Source organism: Blennius ocellaris, assembly GCF_963422515.1.
Source record: "Blennius ocellaris genome assembly, chromosome: 5".
NCBI lineage: Eukaryota > Metazoa > Chordata > Actinopteri > Blenniiformes > Blenniidae > Blennius > Blennius ocellaris.
Window position 1 is genome coordinate 22,697,804 of NC_137654.1, and position 22,230 is coordinate 22,720,033.

Genomic DNA, 22,230 nt, shown 5'->3' on the forward strand with positions numbered 1-22,230 from the left:
AACCCGTGATGTTATTTTCTGGTGTTTTCTTGTTTTTTTCCGGCTCCGAAGGCAGCGCCGCCATAAACCTGTCTGCCCCCACTGTGAAGAGCAGACAGAGCTGAGAGTTTCTTTATTCATATTCACATAAACCAGAGGCACATAAAACACATCAAAGGCCTTGTCCTCTGAAACGTGTTCACTTCTGTTGGCGGTCCACGGGGGGGGAAGGGCACCACGGTGGGGGGTCTCGTGTTCCTGCATTCTGGCTGATCTAAGCACCTGTCTGTAAGAATTCAACGCCGTAAAGGGCTGCTGGCTGTGACACCGTGCGACATGCACATGCTAACAGCACAGACAGGGAAGTTTGAAACATGATGCAGTTTCCTCTTTCTGTGTTTGTGTGTGCCAGGATGAGGCCCCTGCAGGAATCGCTGCCTCAGCCGGTCTGCATGGGCGACTCGGCTGTTGTTTCCTGTTTTATTTAGGAAGGTGAATTCCACTTGTGGTGGCCCTGACGGGGAGTGAGAGAGACAGAAGCTGGAGAGAAAATGTGTTTGTTTAATAGGGAGCTTGTTAGCCAGGCGGCTCCTATATGAAGGACCTGAGCTGGAATGTGGGCGGGTTTTGTTTGCATTCATCATGTTTAGTCTAATAGAAGGTTTTCTTTTTTTAATTATTTTGGTCGGATTAGCTTACGTGTGAAAATGTGACGCACGTTAGTGTTAAATAATATATTTTCCCAATATGCTTCAACATATTTGTGATAGTTACATTTTTGGGAGTGCCGGTATGATGTGCGTGCGTACGTATGTGTGTGTGTGTGTGTGTGTCTCTTGTCTGTGCAAGGAAATATTTGTTGACAAAAACCCAGGGGCCTGCATCCTGCTGCAGGGACAGGACACTGCCCGGAGGGTGTAATCAAAGCAAGGAAACACACACAGGGGATAAACACACACACATGCAGACACAGACACATACTTCCTCGTTTGTCATTCTCATATTGAAGGGAAATTGCATTTTTATACAAATGGGTTTGTGTTTTTGTAGGTCAAGCCATCATTCTGATTAGAAGGAATAACATTGTGCATACCAAGTTAATTGCAGAGATCTGAAGTAAAGAAAGCATGCAGGGGGGAAAAGGTGAGAGTTTAAAGCTTAAAAGCTCTGATATTGTTATATTACATTCACTGCAGTTCACAATGTTGCAGTTCGGTTGGGGTTTTAACTTCCAATGTAAAGTTTTAAATAATGTAGCCATACATTGGACCTGCCGCTTAATTGACAGACTTAATGCTTCCCAGACCTCATCCAGCAGGCGTTCTATGACACAGAGCAGTTAGACTGGCACTAATACGGATATCTCAAAGTTTTTGGAAAGGTTTCATAATGAAAATCCCACATGAGCAAAGCAATGGCAGTGGAAATCAGGAAGAAATGCCTGCAGAACCAGACTCACAGGTGGCAGCTTTCTGCAACTCTCGCTGAAGTTAAAGGAAAATAAGAGAGAACATGATGAGCCAGAGAAAAAGAGCAACAAACAATCAACAAGCTGCAGACTTGATGGAGGTGTGAAGCACGGATCACAAATTTCCTCTTTTACTGTCAGAGATCCTGCAGGAAGGTACAGAGAGAGAGAGAAAAAATGTAATGTTCGTGGGATGTTATGGTAAACAAAGACCATAGAAACTGAGAAACGCTAAGAAGCTCAATGCAATGATGAAAGTCTCCCAACAGTGTAAACGTACAGCGGCTTACTTTAGCCTGATTTTAGAAATAGTTCAGGGGACCTGAGCCAGCCTGCACAATAAACTTCAGCAAATAAGAAACTTTTAAGCCTGATCTGAAAAGTAGGGGCTGTGTGGAGAGTCGTCTGTTGCCTGGAAGCTCGGCCTCAGATTCTACTTTTTGAAATTCTAGGAATCTCCAATAAACCCCCACTCTGAGACTAAAGTGTTGGGATTATGTGGGACTACCAGTGTTTTAGGAAACAATGGAGCATGGCTGTTAAGTTTTTGTATAAGTTTGTTGAGTGTTTGTCTCGACAATTTAAAGTCTATAAAAACATTTGACTTTTTTCATTATACATTTCGACAATGAGCATGCAACGAGCCTACAAATGTAGTGTTCTCACAGCAGTTGCAACAAAAGACACAAGAAAAAGTTCTTTTTGTTGCAGTCAATAGATTTTAATGGGTATAACTGCTCCTCCAAAGAAATATCTAAATGTAGACTTGCTTAATAAAGATCCATAAAGACTAGAAGCTGTTGAGTTAAAGAGGTATTATTGCTATTAAACCTCACACTTTCAAATAGTTTGAACATTTGAGAAACACACATAAAAATAATCATTACATTTAAGTTAAATTAGGCGTTTAGTCCCAGGATGTTTCAAACCATCCAAACCACACATTTCTTAGACACATTTTGAAAACCTTCACCACCTGATAGTCATTTGTCAAACTCCATGTTCAAGGTTTCCAAGGGAGGGTGAATAGCTCAGATATCTGGGTGAGAGTTGAATAAAGACGCCACTATCATCCAGGTTATTTGTTCAGACTGTAGAAACCCCCCTCCCTGTGTCCTTAGAAGACACTTATGTTGTAACAAGCTGAGCGTTATATGTAGTGACTAAGCAAAGTCACTCGTGTGAAAGATCGGAGGAGTGTCCTTCTAATTAATGGCACATCGTTGGAAAAGGCTCCTGGAAAGGCCCTGAGAATGTTATTCTGGGCGCAGGCAGGGAGGATCATCAGTGGCTTTGTTTGTAGAGACTTCCCAGACCACGTGAGAGAGGCAGCGGGGATGTTTGCTGCTTTAAAGTTGAACTCTAGCCCAAGCTGGATGAGTTTTCTGCTGCCTTTCCGCTGTGTGACAGCTGCATGACGGACCCGCCACAACTCGCTTTCTTTGTATGAGTCGGCGGCTGGCTGTGCGTCGGCACGTACGTGTGGGTTCAAGCTCCTCGTGAATGTTATCTGCGCCTGTTCAAAGCGGGCCCCGCTGGTCGGTTACCGCTGACCATCTGACGGCTGTCTTTGTTCGTTCCTGGCGCAGAAAGTGCCAAGCGAGCTGGAGCTGGTGCCGGAGGAGTACTTGGTGATGATTGGCTCCTATCCCTGTAACATCAGCTTCCATAACGACCAGCTGTTCCACTGCACCATCAACGGGATGCTGAGCTCCAGCGAAAGGGAGCTGCCTGTCACTGTAAGTATGTAAAACACCAGAATAAAATACACATACACATCCCGCCTCGTGTTGAGAGGTCCCCGATAATTTAAGGATATCACCCATCTGTCACGCAGCGTTCAATCCAGGCGTTTAGTCCGACCATCTGCGATGTTCATTGAAACAGATTTGATCTGCGCTGTAAGTGATATGTGCGTGCCACTCTCCATGCATTATGAATGGTTTGTAGTTTCTGAGCGTGCCACCGTGAGTCAGTAGTTAATGGGGGTGGTGAGCTGTCAACTGTGTCACGACGCCACAACCCCCCCCAAAAAAAAAAAAAAAATTGTGACATGCTTTGGAATCACTCTTCATGTCTGAAATCATTTCACAGTGTATTTATTAACACCGACACTATCGCCTCTGTTCATCGGGTCATCCGAGTCGCGCCGGTCTCTCCCTCCGCACTCGTGTTTTGGTTTTGCTTCGACGCATTCTCCATCACAATTAAAGGTCTTAATCAAGACATGGTCAAGCCTTCTGCGGTCCTGATAAAAAAACAAACACCCTCATTCCTCCACCCATCTCCCTTCCCCATCTGTTGTTGTCCATCCTGCTCTGTGTTGATAGAGCTTTATTAAAGGAGAGCACATTCATCTATATTTAAATATGAGCCAAACTGTGAGTGGTTTGCTGAAATAGCTCAGAAACATATGTTAGTCTCAGCTGAGTTGAACTGTAAGAAGCGTTTCCCCACTTTGACACAGAAATAGAATGAAACCTTTTTTCTTTTTTTTCCCTGCCCCTTTCACTCACCCTTTGCCTCCATGGCTTGTGTGCTTGTAGCTCCTTCGGGTTCCGTCCCAACCCTGTCCGTCTCCCAGGATGTCTCCCAATAAACACAAGCAATTAGCAAAGACATAAAGCCAGGGCAAGGGTCAGACGGGATGTCATAACATAAATGGGTGGGCTGCCCGTACACAAGCAGGGAGGGTGATTTGTGTGCACGTTTGACAGGGGCATAAATACAGAGCGCACGTATATCTTCCTTTGTGTCGGCACATTTGAATATATGCATACATGTTGGAGCTGACGCGTAGCTTATGGCCATTTGTGTTTCTTCACTTACTTTTGGTGGCAGCTCTATTTTTATGTGCGCGTTGTGTTGTGTTTGGCTCTGAAGTGAAGCTGAGCTCCAGTAGTGGATGGGGGGGAAAGCAGTTCTTTTGTACCCTCAGCGAAACAGGAACATGGAACAATGGTATTTTCCCCTTCATTACACCAAGTCTGGCTGTTGCAGCCTCTGGAAAAGGGCCTTCTCTTGCTGGTCTGAGTAAATATATGCCTGGACCAGAAAGAGAAGGAGAGAACGAGGAAAAGAGGGAGCCCAGTGAGCCAGTTTCTCCCCCTCAGAGTAAAAACCAGTGTAAGAGGGATTTGGTCTGAGGATTGGGGGCTTTTTTATCTGAGTCTCTTTTTATGAAGTATGTTGGGATTGTGGAAGGAGAGGGAACGATGTGAGCAGAGACCCTGCTGACTAATCAGAAGGCAGAAGTGAAAGTTCTTTTCTTGTCACATCTGGGTTAGTCTGAACTGTGTGACTCCTCCAGCTCATTGCAGCGCGAGACCATTTTTCAAAATCTACCCGGTGTAATTTTTTTTTTTTTTTCTATGTGTCTGCACCTGTGTCCATGAAAGAATTTATGTTCCTGTGCATGCGTGCAGATATTTCAGTTCCCATTAGGAAGTGCCTGTGCTGTATACTGCATCGTTTTTTTTTACCGTGCTACAAAGGAAATATATAATGTGTGTATTGTTTCTGCTCATTACTGCTCCTTCTTCATGGCCTTTCCGTCTCATTTCTTTCACCAACAGTAAAGTGTAATGCAGAATTTCTTAGCAGGATGGACATCAGAAGGTTTTATTTGACTCCCATTTGATCATTTCGAAACTTAGTATCCAGGGACGGGAGCTAAAATTAAATCACTTTGACTGTTGCAGATCTGGAGAATGACATGCCCTTAAATCTTCTTATATGTGCTGCTGCAGTTTGTATTGCTCTTTTACAGAGTCGTCAAAGTGCTGCCACAACGCTTTTAACACGTTTGCTCAGCTTTAGAGTTAGCTCGTGTCGTTATTTAAACAGCAGCTCCAGAGATCTTTTAACTGGGGTATTTTTGTGATCGCTCTTCACTAGAAAGACAGTGATAGGCTTCATTGTGCTATTCAAAGTTGAATGCTAATTGTGTAATGATTCAAGGGTTATACTAAGATGTATTTATCTTTAATGACACCTTATTGGAGAATGACTCCAATTTTGTTGTCTTTGATCCATGTGCCTTTTGTATTATGATTTACTTGTATCAGTAATGAAAGGTTAGACTGTTTTTAGTTTTCTTCTCCCAGAAATGTGAGTATACTGCTGCAACATGAGAAAATAAATTGTGTTTTGAAATCCTGAAGATACATTTACTGAAAAAACTCTTTCGAGTTATATTTTTCTAAATCCTTAAAGGCACAAAACAATATACACATATTTACCTCATGGTCAAAATCAAGAAGCAGTGTTTCATAACCTTGAGTTCATGACTCATCTGAAGGACAGTCTGGGATCACATGGGTGAAGATTTCAAAACTGTCCACGATGTGCAAATTAGATTAAGACATGTAAAAAAAAAAATATTTTTAAGTCAAGATTGGATACAATGGGGATTGTAATTTCTTTTTTGTATACATGAAGATTTGGGAAGTCGACCGCCTGTTCATTTCTCATGTGACAGAAGTAACAAATGTCATCAAGTGCAACATTCTTCTACTTCTTCTTCATCCACGTGTTTGCTCAGTTTAATTCAAGAATAATGATAGTGATGCTCTTGTAATGTGGAAAATACGTTGTCATCTGGTTGTATTTCAAGGTGTTTTGGCTCCACAACAGCAGTAGGTCTCCTCTTTTTTTCTGATGTGTAGCCAAGATGGCAACTGTTGAGATCAGGACGAGTGCAGTGCTGACTCTGTGTTCTGAGAAAAATCTCACACTGACAGCGAACCGCATGACAGCTTACTTACAACTCAGAATAGAAACTCTTGAGTGGAGAAATGCATGATTTGAGATGCAGAATACATTTGGGGCTATTTCAGTTTGTTTAAAACATTATATTTTATATGCCACATTTTATTATGAGGATGTCTCTCTCCAAAAACATAGGCACAGATCGGTTCGTTAGAACTGGTGTTTCTTGCTTAACTGTCGCTGTCTTTCATCCATACAGCTGGAACTTTGCTTCTCATGTTATAAACACAGAAATATATCAACAACATTCAAAGCCCATGAAGACAGAAAAATACAAAGGCTGTTCTTTCTAGTCGCATCAAACAGGCACATTTGTTGTTGTTTGTCACATTTGGCCCCTTGTTGTTGATAAAAGCATTGGAGTCGAATTAGACTCTCACTAATATCCATATGATCATCTGCTTTGGTTTCTTGAGGCAACACTATTAACAACAATTAACTGCTTTCCCAAATAGATCATCTAACTTTGAAGTGTGTTTCCTACAAAGTGAAAAAAAAAAGAAAAAATACTCATATTGAAATCTCTCACATTGGGTCGTTAATGATTCGATGATTGAACTCATGGAGACACTGTCAGTAGAAAGAGAAGACAAGATGAGTGATATGAGATTAAGCAGATATTTAATAGAACTCAGCTCAGTTTCATTCGCTGTTTTCTCTTTTGCTCTCTTTAGGTGCAAGTTGGGAACTTTCATCACACCATCGCCAAAGTGCAGCTCGGCGGCAGCGAGCTGGCCATCGTGGTATCCATTGTGGTGTGTTGTGTGTTGCTGCTGCTGTGCACTGTGGGTACGTTGTGTACACATGCTCACCAGCAGATGATTGATGTGCGCCTGCTATAGCAATGGACGCTCCAGATGTGGAGCAGATAAAAGGAATTCTGGGGTCATAGTTTCCTGCACTTGCTTCATCCCTCTTCAGTAGCCGGTGCACAAAGAGCCCAGTGTTCCTCCCAGCGTCTGCTCTGTCTGTGTGTGTGTGTGCTTTTGTGCGTCTGTCTCTGTGAGTGTGTCTGCAGGGCAGGTGTATAGGTGAAAATTGGTGCTCGTGTGGATTTTCACACCATTTCTTGTTTTAATTCGGATCTCAGATGTCCCCTATTTCCTCTCTCCAGCTTTCGTGCACATGGCATGAAATAACTTGTGCACAGATTTTCGATACGCGTTGAAAAACGTGGATGAATTAAATGTTCTCACTTCTAGAAACACTCATGCAAATGGTTTTTTTTTTTCACAGGCTTGAAAACATTTCAGGAAATCCTTTTACAAATTCTGAATCTTTAAAATCCATGTTCACCCCATGTTATCCTGTGGAGGTGGTGAGAGTATTATAATAAATGTTTTGAAAATAAATATAAACGGTTTTTTTCCCTCTTGTACTCTTCTGTTTCTCTCAGCTCTTGTAGTGTATTGCACAAAGAGCCGAAGGGCAGAACGCTACTGGCAAAAAACTCTACTACAAATGGAGGAGATGGAGTCTCAGATCAGAGAGGAGATACGTAAAGGTGAGTACGAGGAATGCACGCACGTGCACACACGCACACACACACACATGCGCACGTGCACACACACACTGTTCTTCAACAGGCTTTGTTATCAAACATTTCGACCATAAACACTGTTTTGCGTTGATTGACATGAAATACAGAGCTTCTGGGGAGACAGGAATATTGACCACACATATATGTCTGTTTGCGTAAGAATCTGTGTTTCTGTGTGAGTGAGACTTTTGTTTATTTTAAAAGTTTTTCTAGTCTGAAGTGGGAGGGAGATACAACAGATGACAGATTTGTGCCTAGTAAGCGTGAGTCATAAAACACAGTGCCTGACAAATGATCAGTCACACACAGGCACACTGAGTGGTCACATCGCCTCCACTGCATTTAGCCTATAGGAGCCAGGCCTCTGTGTGTGTGTGAGTGAGTGTGTGTTTTACTTCTGTGTCTGTCTGTGAGTGCCTGTGTGTTTCTAGGGCATTAGAGTAAAGCCGCGTGAAGGCCATTCCACGTCTCAGCACCCAGATTTATGGTTTGGAGATGGAGGGGACGGATAGAGGAAGAGGAATGGAGGGAGGAAGCGATAGGAGCCGGAGTGAGGGCTGCGAGCCTGAGGAGAAGCAGGAGCGTGGGAGGGAGAGGAGGAGCGGAGAGGTTATTTAGTCAAAGGACACAGATAGATCTGTGGCCGAGTTCAGGGTGAATATGCACAAAAGAAACGAGGATAAAGAAACTGAAAGAAGAATAAAAGATGGCAAATTGACATCTTCCAGTGTAAACAAAAGGAGAAGTTGGGATTTATTTATTTTTTCTTCTATGAGGAGTGAGGAGAAGGGGAGGTCTGCAATTCGGGCCTGCTGCCTCCAATCTGGGTTTGATGATGTGAACTGGCTGGTTTCGGGGCCGCTTTAGTGAGCAGGAGAATAAATAACCTGGTGAGGTGATGAAAAATGTTTGAAATCCCTGAGGTCTAGTGTTTTCTTCTTTCTGCATAAACACAGTACGTAGAAACTGTCATTGTAACCCAAATACGTCTCTCAGCCCAACACAGGAAGCACTTTTCCATAAAGAGATCTCTGGCGTCTCATTAGCGGAGAACATTATCCTCTGCTGGTACATGCTATCCCATAAAGTGGCTACAATATTAGCATGCAGATTTGAGTCCGTGTCTGGACATGGTGATACTGTTTCTGCATGGACTAACCTCAGCCTGCACACATGTTTTGGATAAGAGCCTCAGACTGGATTTGGCTGCAGTGATTGTCGTTTGGTAAATATTTGCCTGCATGCCATAATGGGCTGCACAATCTGGCAGTGAGAGGAGGAAAAGATGAGAGGATTAGCGTCTGTTATATTTAGTATTCAACCAGAACGTGAAGCTCGATCGTGGAAGTAAAATGATAAATTTCTCTCTCTAATTTGAAATAATTTACCCCGAAATCTGCCACACTCTTTCAGCAGCCTGAGTGAAATTTATGATCATTGTATTATTTCGTAAACACATTTCTCACTCACTCCACTTAGCGACCAAGTTTGGGGAGCCAGAAGAAGAAGTAACTGTGCTTCAATAAAACATTCTCATGACTCAACCCTCTTTTTGTGTCTTTCTGGTTTTGTCCTTTCAGGTTTTGCAGAGCTGCAAACAGACATGACGGACCTGACCAAGGAGCTGAATCGGAGCCAGGGCATCCCCTTTTTGGAGTACAAACAGTTTGTCACTCGTACGTTCTTCCCCAAGGTGAGAAACCCCATTTTTCCCTGTTATCTGATTTCAACTGCCACACTGACACCACCATTTTTCTCACTGTGGTTTCAATAACCCCTCCCCAACATTTACCGTTGCACGTTTCCCACTGTTTATAATATATGGGATAAAAATTCACCTTGGAACTTTTAAACATACAGCAGACATCTCATGAAGTGTAGTTCAGTCCGGCACCCTGCGGGAGAGTTAATGCGTTCTCTATAGGTAAGCATTTTTCTGATGTGCGATCCAACCCGAAGGTAGACTGTGGGTCTGTCTGTGGGTGGGTGTTTTTTCCACCAGTACAGACAGACACAACTCAGCAGGCTTTGTCTTCCAACCACAGGCATGGACTCTCAAGGAGACAGAACAATGGCGGGCACAGAGACAAGGAAACTTTCTCCCTGATCTCTCACAACGCACTCTTAACTCGACTCACACACCCACGCTGTTTTTGCAACTATAAACAATGTTTCACAATGACAGCCATGCTGGTGAGAAGTGGACAGAGAATGCTGAAGGAGAGTGTTGAAAGGCTGCGAGGAGGAAAGCATATATTCAAGTGTTTTGGTGCTGCTGTATCGTTTATCTGCAGTTTCCCTCTAAAACAGCCAACACTTTATGCATGACCCTTCACGCTCTTGCTTTTTACAAGCGCGTCTGCTTGTCTGAGATTACACACTCACAAAACAATGTTAGACACACACTAAGACACAGTTACAATAAAAGCCGGACGTATCTGTCCTGCAGTGACAGACTACGTTGAAAAGCTGCCTCTTTGCTGTGGGTCACTTTGACGTCAAAGCCATTAAGGATCATGACGTTTCGTGTCACGGTGTCATATTTCCTTTTCATGCTTACTCAGAACTTATTCAGGGTCTGTTAAAGAAATCCAGTGTTTTGGGTTGAGACTCCAAACTTACAGCCAACAGCTCTTTTTGTTCTCCCTGACTCTCAGTTTTGTGTTTATGGCTGCAGCTGACTTTTGTATCACAGTTTTCCCTGTGTGTTTATTTGTGCTTTCAGATGTGCTCGGATTACGAGAAGAGTCTGGTCCAGCCTGCCTACGAGAATGACGGCTTCGGCCCTCGAGCGCTGCCAGAAACCCACCCACTGCTGCAGGACTGGCAGGTGAGGGGTTAAGCCATTAGGTTGTTAGGTTAGGTTTCCTTCTGCCAGCGTGCCTTGATTTGGGTCCTTTTTTTTTTTTTTTTTAAACTCCTGGGTGCCTGAAGTGGGTCACACTGAAGCATATTAAGGTTTCATGGGGAGGTAGATGAGTAGTAAAGAAAAGCATGTCGTGCAGTTTTTCTCATTTGTGCAAGTGTGCATGTGTGTGTGTGCGTGTGTTTGTGTCTGTGTGTATAGAGTATGTCACTATATTATCTGGAAGGGCTTGCGTGTGGGAATGCTAATGTATGTCATTCAGCGGTTTCCAGTGAGTAAGACAAAAAACATTCAGCTTCACAAAAGATACGCTGCCCACCGAGTTGATGGCAGGTTGTTGACACACTTCCCACTGGCTCTCAGGCAACCAAATAGTGTGCTACTCGCTGAAGTCCAGCTCCGGTCAGTGTGTGCATGTTTACGTGTGTGTGTGTGAGTAGGAACAGGCAAGAATGAGAGTGAATGTGTTCGTGCTCCCCAACACATTCGTGCGTGAACGCACGCGCACGTGTACGTGAAACATTACAACGAGAGAAAGTAAAGATTGCAGCACCAGTTTTAGGTCGGCAGCCGGGGGAGCCTGTCTAACGGTGATGAAGTGCTTTGGATCCACATCGTCTTCCCAGGAAGTGTTTTCCAGGTCACAGCAAATAAATCTCGCAGGCGGGCATTTATCTTAATGGACACCCCTGTTCTCCTTCTGTCAGGCTGCAAACTACACCATATGGCTGCAGTCCAGAGGGAAGACTTCATCACACTGCTGCTTAGTCGCACCCATAGATAGGCCACACTCATTAAGTCGACTCTGCACATTTGGAGACAATCACGCACAGTAAGGGACTCGGGCGGGATGTACAGATGCTGTGGAGAAACACCAGAGAGGGAAGGGCCCGAGGAGGCGGTGTGGAGAGATGTGATGGAAAGATGAAGTGTTCACTCAATGGGTCACTTGAGATCAGAGGGTGAAATAGATTAGGGAGGGCGCAGCGGGTGTGTAATCCAGTTAGGACGAATTCACTGAGAAATAACTGTTCAATCCCCCCTCTGTCATCAGGCCACCAACACAACAACGCCAAACGTAGAGGAGGGCATCACTCTCTTCTCCACTCTCCTCAGTAACAAGCACTTCCTGATCACCTTCGTCCACGCGCTGGAGCAGCAGAAGGACTTTGCAGTACGAGACAGGTAACTGCTTCATATGACACATCCTTCAGACCTTAAACCATGGTAAGAAATAGAATATTCCATCATGATTTTGAACTATAAATAGGGTTTCTGGGGATTTTCCAGTCCCCGGGATCTCGTAGAGTGTTTTAAAGCCACTTTTTGAAATTCCACTTCAGGGAAAAATAAATAAATAATGGCCACATTTTAAGGTTACGAGCACACAGATAATTATCTACCAACCCTGCAGGTCCCCTCATTTCTGCAGAGCATTTTGCCATCCTTGATTTTGTGTTATGACCCAGAGCATTTACTGGTTTGTTCCTCTCCTTTCTCTCTCATCATCGCAGCAGGATCAGAAAAAGCAGCAAAAGGACAATGTTAGCAACTAATTGGTGATAAACACAGTGGAGCATTTATCAGTTAATAACACAAGCGTGTGTCCCCCAGTATGGTGATGCAATCATATTCGTGAAGTACCTATTGGACTTATTTAAGCTAAATAAATGTTACATGTTTATTATATCAGTTTAAAAAGGGATCCCATGCTAACTTGCTATCAAAATGTTCACGTCAACAGAAGTAATGATTAACAGGAAACATATACATGGCGTTTCCAATAAGGATTAATTCTCCCCTATAGAAGATTTAGTGTTGCTGTGGTTAGTACTCTTGCCTCAGATTGATAATGTCCCTGGGTGGGCTTGAGAGGCCTTTCTGTGTAGTTTGTACTTCCTGTGCACAAACGGCTTTTCTGTGGGTCACAGTCCAAAAACAAGCATTTTCAAAGACTCTAAAATTGCACGTTGGTGTGAATTTGAGCGTGTGTGACGGCCTCTGTTTGTCTTGTGATGGTTAATTGGACTGACCACTTGTCCAAGGTGTAAACTGCCTTCACCCACAGTCAGATCACCTCTTCTCCCCCCCATGACCCCCGAGGCAGTATGGAAGATGGATGAGTAAAGAAAATGAAGAGGAAAAAAAACATAACAGCCACTGAAGTCTTTTTAAAATTTATAAAATAGTTAATTCTACAAGCAGAGACAATAAGTGAAGAGGAGTGTGTTTGCTGCTTTAAAACTCCTTTGCATTACTGTGTTTTTCCATTTACTTCTCACTTAGTCACTACTAGTTATTGTTTAGATTTACTGTTACTTGAGTCATTACTTGTTTATTTTTGTTCTGGTTTACTTTCAGCTGAGTCACTACTTCTCAATAGGCGGCTTTTCTCTAGTTCTTCCTATTTTTTACGCATTAGTGGATGCACACAGAGATCCTCTTGTCAGTCTTTTTAAGACTTAATCCATCTGTTAGTTTTTGTTGGAATAAGTCTTGATCGTAGGAGGGTCTGCAGCAACCCTGATGTCTCTTCTCAAACGTAAATCTTGATAGTACTTAAACTAAGTCTCTTTTTCTGGAAAAACCTGTACTTACATTTGTGATAAATTCTAGAGGAACAAAACTTGAACAGAAAACTTTAAGTAAAGTAACAATATTCCTGCTTCTACACAGCAGCCATTCATTCCTTGAAAGTAGCCACTTTATATCCATGTCAGGACTGCGGTGGCTGCAGGCGAACTGAGCTGACATTGGGTAAAAGGTCAAGTACACCCTGAACAAGATGTCAGTCTGTCACAGTGCTCACACACAGAGAAAGACAATAACCCCCCCCCACACACACACACACACACACACACACATACACTACAGCTTAAATGTCTGCGTGTGCATCTTGTTGGTTTGTGGGAAGAAGTGAGAATACCAGGATAAATTGCACTTATATTCAAGTTTATTTTAACCTCACATTGTAATTGACTTTTTTGGTATTTTTGGTATACATGATTCTGCTTCTTGAAGGACTTGTTTTCCTAAATGTATGTTATCACAATACCACCTTTTATTAGCTCATTTTGTCTAACTTTCATATCCCTGTTAAGGCTTAATTATTGCTATGACATGATGTTATCATGTGTGTATGTGTGTGTTCCGTATGAGCTCTCAGTAACTTTTGCAGGCGTCTGTTCGCGAATAATCTCTCTTTTAAATGTTTTGTCAAAGAATGAATTGAAGCACTGCACGTTGCATTATAATGTCTGAAAAGTGCTTTATAGATAAACATTGATCGCTTTACGCAGTCACACTGAAAACAAGTAAACCTGAGGTTGATTCCTTTTAAAAGTTTCAATCACTCTGTAAATAATTACAAAACATTTAAAACACCTCCCAGTATCACATCAGTACACACCACAGCCTCAACACTTAAAACCACAAAATTATTGGGCTGGACAGAAAAAGAAACCTGAACATTCCTGAGTACAGTGGACTATTGTCATGTATATTTTCCCAGACATCACTATGACAGCTTGTTTACTTCTGATTTGAGGTTGTATGTAATTGTTACTGACAGCAAAAAAAAAGACGAGAGGAATGTTTACTTCAGAAAGTGGTTGCTCAAGTTTTACTCTGTCATATATCACCAGAGCTGTTTTGGTCTTGGATGTCCCAAAACTCAGTAGTCATTGTGAATCGGAGAAAAATTCCGGGGCCAAGACGACCACAGACCTGTCCCAGCACAGCGTCAGCACTTACTGACTGATGTAGCCCTCTTTCGGGTGGATTAAAGGGGCTTTGTTAGGGAAATCCCCTGCACCTCTGGACTTACTGACTCAGACACTCCCTGCATTAGATCAGGCTTTTATTTGGCTCTGCAGTCGCAGGTGCGGTGGGGAGGGCTAAACCTCATTGTCGCTTCAGTAATGTAGTTATTTTTTAAATCTCCACTGACCACACACTGACAGGGCATGTTTGCAAAAGCATTTTTCCTCATCCTTCCCCTCTGCTAATCTGTTTTCCGACTCCTCAGATGCAGTCTCGCGTCTCTGCTCACCATCGCCCTCCACGGTAAACTTGAGTACTACACCAGCATCATGAAAGACCTGCTGGTGGACCTGATTGACGCCTCCGCTTCCAAAAACCCCAAACTGATGCTGCGTCGCACCGAGTCCGTGGTGGAGAAAATGCTGACAAACTGGATGTCCATCTGCATGTACAGCTACCTCAAGGTGAGGACGGAAAACGTGGAGTCTCATCAGAAATAATGACACTGGACTGATTAGACAGAGCTTCTCCAGCTCCGATTTGACCCCACCTCTGTGTCACATTCCTCAGGAAACAGTGGGCGAGCCCTTTTTCCTGCTGCTGTGTGCAATCAAGCAGCAAATCAACAAGGGCTCCATAGACGCCATCACGGGCAAGGCTCGCTACACCCTCAATGAGGAGTGGCTGCTTCGTGAGAACATCGAGGCCAAGCCACAGGTCCAATGTCTTTTTAACGCTCTGGGTTTATCTTTCACATCCTTTGAGAGCTCGGAGTTTAACGTTGAACTCACCGATTCAACGAAGTGGAATGCCAGAAAGTTTGTGAAACTCAAAACTGCACAATCCTTCCACAAGTATTTCTCACTTTTGCTGTGTTTGTTTTCGCAGAACATCAACGTGTCCTTCCAGGGCTGTGGCATGGACTCCTTGTCTGTCAAGGTCATGAATACTGACACAATCTGCCAAGTTAAGGAAAAAATCATTGAAGGCTTTTATAAAAACCTGCCATTCTCCCAATGGCCCCGGGCAGAGGACGTAGACCTGGGTAAGAGCACATTTTCTCTGATTATTTTCATCCCCTGCCCTCCCCAACCCTCCAAGATATAGTAATCTCCTTTGCAAAAGGTCAATTCCCCTCATGAAGCTCAACTAACCTGAGGCTGCAATATAATAAATGACAGAATGCATTGAGGAGAGTGTACAGTCATAATCACAAAGAGTTATTGCTTTCAAAAGCTGTGGAGCCTGCAGAGCAGATTTGATTAATGGCCCCGGAATATTTCCACAGGTCGTGACACAGAGAGTTAGAGCACGGCTGCCGCCTGTCTCGCATATTCCTCTCCAAATTTAGGATGAAATTGTCTAACAACACAATGTTCTTTCTCCTTTTTCCTGCTTTCAGAGTGGTTTGACTCCGGCAGCAACAGTAAGCTTCTGCAGGACCTGGACAACTCCTCGGTGATGGAGGACGGTCGAAAGAAGCTGAACACAGTCTTCCATTACCTGGTATGTGTGTGTGTGTGTGTGTGTGTGTGTGTGTGTGTGTGTGTGTGTGTGTGTGTGTGTGTGTGTGTGTGTGTGTGTGTGTGTGTGTGTGTGTGTGTGTGTGTGTGTGTGTGTGTGTGTGTGTGTGTGTGTGCGTGTGTGTTTGTAGCAGACCTCTGCGGTAGCTGTGATCACTGTGAATGCCTGATGGTGTAACACCAGCAGGAGGTTTGCTGAACCTGAGAACTCCATGTTAATGATGTGGATGGATGGATGCAGCCGGATGCATTAACACGCTTCTGTTTGTGTCGCTGTTTGCGGCCTCGCCATGTTTCATTTTTATGATTGCGTCACACGGGTCATTTACTGCGGCAGAGCAGGAGCAGATTGTTGATACTTCATGTCGGTGTATTTCTAGAAAAAACAAAAACAAACTGAACATGTAATAATGTTATTCTTGACTCAGGTACATTTTAAATTTTGTAGCATGCGAAGAGTCTCCAGAGTTTAAATTATTTTATACGTACCTCATCGTATACGGCCATGATTTGATTTGGTCTTTTGACTTCTGGACACAGTACAGTTGCTCTTATGAGCAACCCGTCCTTCTCTATTCAGGTGCCCCGAAGGTTTCAGCTCTCTAACTATCACACTGTTGTTGTGTTTCTTACTTAACCATGACCGGCCTCCGAAGAGTTGCTCATGCTCACATTTAAAGTGTCCTCAGAGGAACTTTCTCCTTCAGCAGATAAGAGTGAAAAACGCACTCAGAACATAATGGGAATCATTGTTTCACTAAAGTTCTAAAGAGCGGATGCATTTTAGTGCGGAGGTGAGACTTCACGAAATGATGTTGTTTTAACCGTAAAAGTAAGTAAGTTGTGAAATGAGTGGAAATGTTGTCAATAGGTTATGGTGATGTCTCGTGATGTTGATGAGTGTATATTATGTAAAACATATACATATATAAATATATATGATAAACAAATAGAACTAATGCTGTTTTGTGCATGTAATTACAAAAAATTATAGACATTTGTAACAATTTCATATTTGAGCATCGCTTTAACTCTGTTTCCCATCAATTCCATGATTTAATACAGCAAACAAAAACTTTTATTCATCATGCACACTTGTGACTTAAAATTTGAATTTCCTCTCATCATTGGTTTTTATGTTGTTTTTATTTTTTGTGAGGTGATCTTGAGTGTTCCGAAAGGTGCCCATAAATAGAATGTTTTTATTATTGTTGTTTATTATGATCAAGTTATACAGCAGCACACTTCTCGATAGCTTGAGTCAATCATTATTATGTGCTTACTGCAAAAACTACCTTAAACATTCCATTTCTAACTTTATTAATATTCCTAGTTATTTCTAGGTGGTTTTAAAATATGACTTATTAAACATATACTGTACAGGCATATATTTAAATAATATATGAGCAAATGATCAACTTTATGTTGAAGATTTTGTACAACAAAAACACAGCAGTGTTACTGTGACACAAAAATATATTTTCCTTTTTTTTTTCTGTTGCAAAATTTCCAGAAATCCTTCACAAGTGGAACTTATGTTAATGTTTAAAAATGAGTATTTATCTGCACCGTGTGTGACTTTCATCAATTTTTCATCATTAGTTTGTCAGAAACTGGAGGAAATGTGGTAGTTATCAAATAGGGACACTTGGCCGATAAAGGGTTAAATATTAAATCAGTAATACCGGTAATAAGCCCCAGGACTTGCTCACTGAGACCGTCCAATTACGGCAGTGTGTCACACATGAGCCTGTCAGAAACACACAGTGTTATTGTGTGAGTATCACATTGCTCTTTTTTTTTTTTTTTTTTTTTACAATTCTACACACATAAAATCTGAATACATCCATTTTTATTCATAAGAGGGTTCAACTGAGAATGACTTTTATTTATTGTATTTTAAAAAAGTACTGAAAGTGTGATTGGGATTTAATTTTCCAGAGTGGCAAGCAGTTAAAGACGCATATAGACTTTATATGCAATCGTCATGAAAACATCTGGATTAGGACAAAGTAAAAAATAGGAGTTTGGAAAAGTCTTTATAACTGTCTGCATGTTGTGCATTATTAATGTCCCTGTTAAATAAACCAGTAATGACTTTGTATGAGCCTTTACAATGCTGTAATTGACTTTTAGAATACTTGTCTAATTATTAATAAATGTAGTGTATCATTTAGTTCACTGCAACATGGGGAGGGGAAGAAAACTTTGATGTAATTACTTCATTACATTTCATTTACTTCATTTAAATGACTGCCGATAGCTGTAACTGGACAATCAAATTAACACAAACATGTAAACTAAAGTAAATAAGGGACATTTATTCAAACCTTTTAGATGTAGTTTGGATTCAGTTTTCTCTTTAGTAAAGTTAACTTGTCCTATGAAGTAAAATAAATAAAAAACAAGTTTAAAAAAAACAAACAAAAAAACAGCCCGGTCTTCCATTATGTCTTTTTGTATGTGTATGTTTGCTTATGTCTGCGTTCATTTGTGCGTAAGTAAACAGACGTCCAGTGACTGTGGACCTTTGACCCGTTACCTGTACTTGTTAAGTGCTCTGTTTAGTTTTTGCTGAGCCACGGGGACGGAGCTGTGAAGGCAGTGAGCTGCAGCGTGTACCAACGGTCTGGGTTCACCAGCAAGGCTGTTCAATCCATTTCACCACGGGTTGACTTTAATGAGCACAGCCAGTCTTGCACAAACTCGCCACCTTTCTGGATACACACATGACCAACACACATACACACACACACACACACACACACACATGCACCTCTCAGCACCTCGCTCCCCTCGAGGGCATGCTTAATGATGCTGTTCTAGTGCACCCAGGCTCACCCCTGACCCCGTGACCTCTGTGCTCTCTCTCTCCTCTTCCCCTTTTCCCTCGCTCCCTCTTTACTTCTCCTCACCCCCCCTCCCTCCCATCACAGGTCCCAGAGGGGGCATCGCTGGCCATGAGCATGAAAGACAAGAAAGACAACACCCTGGGGAGAGGTACGTCACCTTCACACACACCCATTGCCTGTCGCTTTGTCATACACACTCACTCACACTTGGATAAGTACACTCACCCCCTCGATCACAGAGAACGGCACATGCTTAGCTGGCCACGAGAACATGATACGTTCATGTAAACACACATGCAACCACACACCTTCCTGTCCTCAAATGACACAGCGGGCATCCGAACGCACTAATAAATCACAACACATACTCTTATGCTGCCGCCTAATTTAAGGGCTTTTTTTGTCCATGTTGTAGATGTATTCCATTAGCAAGTGTCAGCCTTTAGGGGGGGAAAAATGAGAACACGTCGGCCCATTGTCCGTCGTCAAAGCGGAATAAAATTACTGCTTTGCCTGTTGACAGATGAGTTTACATGCAGCCTTTAATGGGCCTGTCCTTTCACTGTCTAGGGTCTACCTTACATAATCAGTACCGGACCAGAGCACCGTTGTGTTCAGGCTCTGTCCATCAAAGCCTTTCTTCTCATTCATACTGGGCCAAAAATAGGCTTATGTGGACCAAACCTGGCTGCTGCTTCAAAGCACCAGGAGGGTGTTATGAGCCTGTAGTGCTCCCTGGCTAATATAAAACACTGTCCTGCCTGCCTGTGATCAGTGCTGAGGGTCTGGACTGAGGCCCGCTGGGCAGGAGCATCGCTGGCAGAGCTGCCTGTAATGAGAAGGCACTCACATCTGTGTGTGTGTGTGTGTGTGTGTGTGTGTTTGTGTGTGTGGCCACACAATGCTTGATTTGAGTTTATTTGCCATTGTGTGCACAAAAATTTACTTTATTTGTCTGTTGAGTCTGCGATCGTGCCTGTGTTTGAACCTGTATCTGCATGTATCCTTGTACTCATAACTGTTGATGCATAATCATGAGCGTGTTTGTGTTTAGATCTATATATAAACCATCAAGGTTTAATGCTTTTTCCCAGCGTTGGCCAAGTATTACCATCTCATTACACCGGCTCCAGAACCAATCACAGTCTCCGTGTGTCTGTCTCCCCTAATCTCTTTTTTTTTGTTCCTCTCTCCTTTCGCTCGTAATCTTTCTCTTTCATTCTCGCAGACAGCTCCCCTCCCCTACCGGCCCACAGTCCACCTTAATCACTTTCTCCTCTTGCATGCACTCTGTCTCCCCTGCACTCCTGTCAATCTCCCCCCTGTTTTTTTTTTATCTTCTTCCGATCTGTCACACTGTGTGCTCCATCCTCCCATCTCCTCTCATTGTCTCAGGTCTCCACCTTGCTGATTGCACATTGTTTTACACTCGTGTTTTTTTTCCTCTTTAGTGAAAGATCTGGATACTGAGAAATATGTACACTTGGTGAGTATCCCCTCGTCGGCAATCAGAATGTTCCTATATGTGACGTCTGCGTTCATTACCGGAGCTTTTCTTGTGGTGTGCCGGTGTTAGTCAGCCCCAAGCAGGCCCGATGACAGAGAGAATGGGGGTGAATGGAGGTGAAAAGGAAAGCTGCTGAGAGGACATGACAGCACTAATGCTGCTTAAGCTCTTTTATAAACGTCAGCCAAGATATGGGCCCTTTGACTTTAGAATAATGACTTCCTCCGAACACAATTTGCCGGGTGAATAGTTAGTTTTACAGGATGGTTCTGTAGGCCTTTTTGACTTAAGAAGGTGGAATTTTTTTTTTTCTTCCCCCTACCCCTATTTAGACTTGTATGAGCAAGTCAAAGACATGATCTTGTATACAGTGAGCAGAGGAAAGCATAAAAAATTCCCAACTCGCATCACTTCCTCAATTCTGTGTATTATTCAGGGCTTCACACTACGCTGATGCACTTTCTGGATCATGTATCTAATACAAAAAACAGAAGAATTCCCATCTGACAACTCATCCAGCAGAGACAGTCGTGCATTCATTTAGTTGCTCACAGTACAGGTCATCGCTTCAACCTTTTTCTGAAGTAATGTTGACCTTTGACCTTGCAGGTCCTACCTCATGATGAGCTAATGGAGACCAGGAGGTCGCACAGGCAGAGCCATCGCAAGAAAGTGCTGCCTGAAATCTACCTGACGCGTCTGCTCTCTACGAAGGTAAACAACCCTTTTCATATTCATGTGGCCGTTATTATTCTCAGGAGACACATATAGGCTCTTACATTACACGAAAACATGTTGATACATATTTCTTCTCCTCCACAGGGAACTCTTCAGAAGTTCTTGGACGACCTCTTTCAGGCTATCCTCAGCATCCCTCCGGACCGCCCTCCGCTGGCCGTCAAGTACTTTTTTGACTTCCTGGAGGAGCAGGCTGACAAACGGGGCATCACAGACCCAGACACGCTGCACATCTGGAAAACCAACAGGTGGTCAAACAAAGTGCAGTGATTGAAAATCCCTTCGGTCAGACTCACTGTGAAAGTCTTTAAAAACTTCTCTGTCTCTCTCTCTCTTTGTGTCTTTCTGTATAGTTTACCTCTGCGTTTCTGGGTGAACATCCTGAAGAATCCCCAGTTTGTGTTTGACATCGATAAGACGGATCACATGGACGCATGTCTGTCTGTAATCGCCCAGGCCTTCATCGACGCCTGCTCCATTTCTGATCTGCAACTTGGCAAGGTGAGTCTCCCACTGTCTCTGTCTTTTGTTTTTTGTTTTTTTTCCCCTTCTTCCAAATGTCTTTCTCTTGGGCCTTTTTAGTAATCTCAACCACATGATCTTAAGCACATGACACAAGTGCATTTGGGCACAGCAAAGTCCTCTCTTGCTATTTTAATGGTGAATAATCTGACTACAAAGTTAGAAGGCATTGTAATAAGCCTCTTTTCTGATGATTGATGTTTTTTGGATGTAACATCTGAGAGACCGTTCAGTGACCGATCATTCAATCCCCTTAACCCCATGAGATCTGAAGCAGCATTTATCTCCGTATCCATTTAACCATGTGTGACGTTTCCGATCTTCTGACAGCCAGATGTGAATGGGTTTGTCATAGGATTTGACAACAGAAGCATCATGTGAAATGTACTCGCATCCAGCTCTATACTGACCCCAGTTTAAAGGTTGAAGGGAAGGGGGCCCGAGTTCTGTTCGAAGACTGTCCAAATTTATTTTGCACATGTTAAAGAAAAACAGAATAATAAGCTTTCTAGTATATCGAGCACGTTGGTGAACTGCACTGAATGTTGGTAAGCACGGGATTAAACAAAATGTAGATTTGCACATTAGCCCATTGATTAAGTAAACAACATATGAGTATGACAAAGAACGATCTGAAATATGTAGTCTGTGAAGTGTTGCAATCAAAAAAGTGGCTTCTTTTATTTGATTTTCATTTTTGTCA

At 42.8% G+C, this 22,230-nt stretch overlaps 1 protein-coding gene across 2 annotated transcripts in view; it reads left to right on the plus strand.

Annotated features, from left to right (window-relative positions):
* The window catches only part of plxnd1 (plexin D1), an 84,797-nt gene that overhangs the window by 57,397 nt on the left and 5,170 nt on the right, over positions 1-22,230 (plus strand). For both annotated transcript variants that reach the window (XM_080497441.1, XM_080497442.1), the window contains exons 19-33: positions 3,037-3,186; positions 6,892-7,006; positions 7,614-7,721; positions 9,338-9,450; positions 10,483-10,587; positions 11,678-11,808; positions 14,651-14,849; positions 14,956-15,102; positions 15,274-15,430; positions 15,788-15,891; positions 18,845-18,908; positions 20,212-20,246; positions 20,877-20,981; positions 21,090-21,253; positions 21,359-21,506. In XM_080497441.1, the coding sequence (XP_080353567.1) occupies positions 3,037-3,186; positions 6,892-7,006; positions 7,614-7,721; positions 9,338-9,450; positions 10,483-10,587; positions 11,678-11,808; positions 14,651-14,849; positions 14,956-15,102; positions 15,274-15,430; positions 15,788-15,891; positions 18,845-18,908; positions 20,212-20,246; positions 20,877-20,981; positions 21,090-21,253; positions 21,359-21,506 (1,845 nt within the window). The remainder of the gene's footprint in view (positions 1-3,036; positions 3,187-6,891; positions 7,007-7,613; positions 7,722-9,337; positions 9,451-10,482; positions 10,588-11,677; positions 11,809-14,650; positions 14,850-14,955; positions 15,103-15,273; positions 15,431-15,787; positions 15,892-18,844; positions 18,909-20,211; positions 20,247-20,876; positions 20,982-21,089; positions 21,254-21,358; positions 21,507-22,230) is intronic.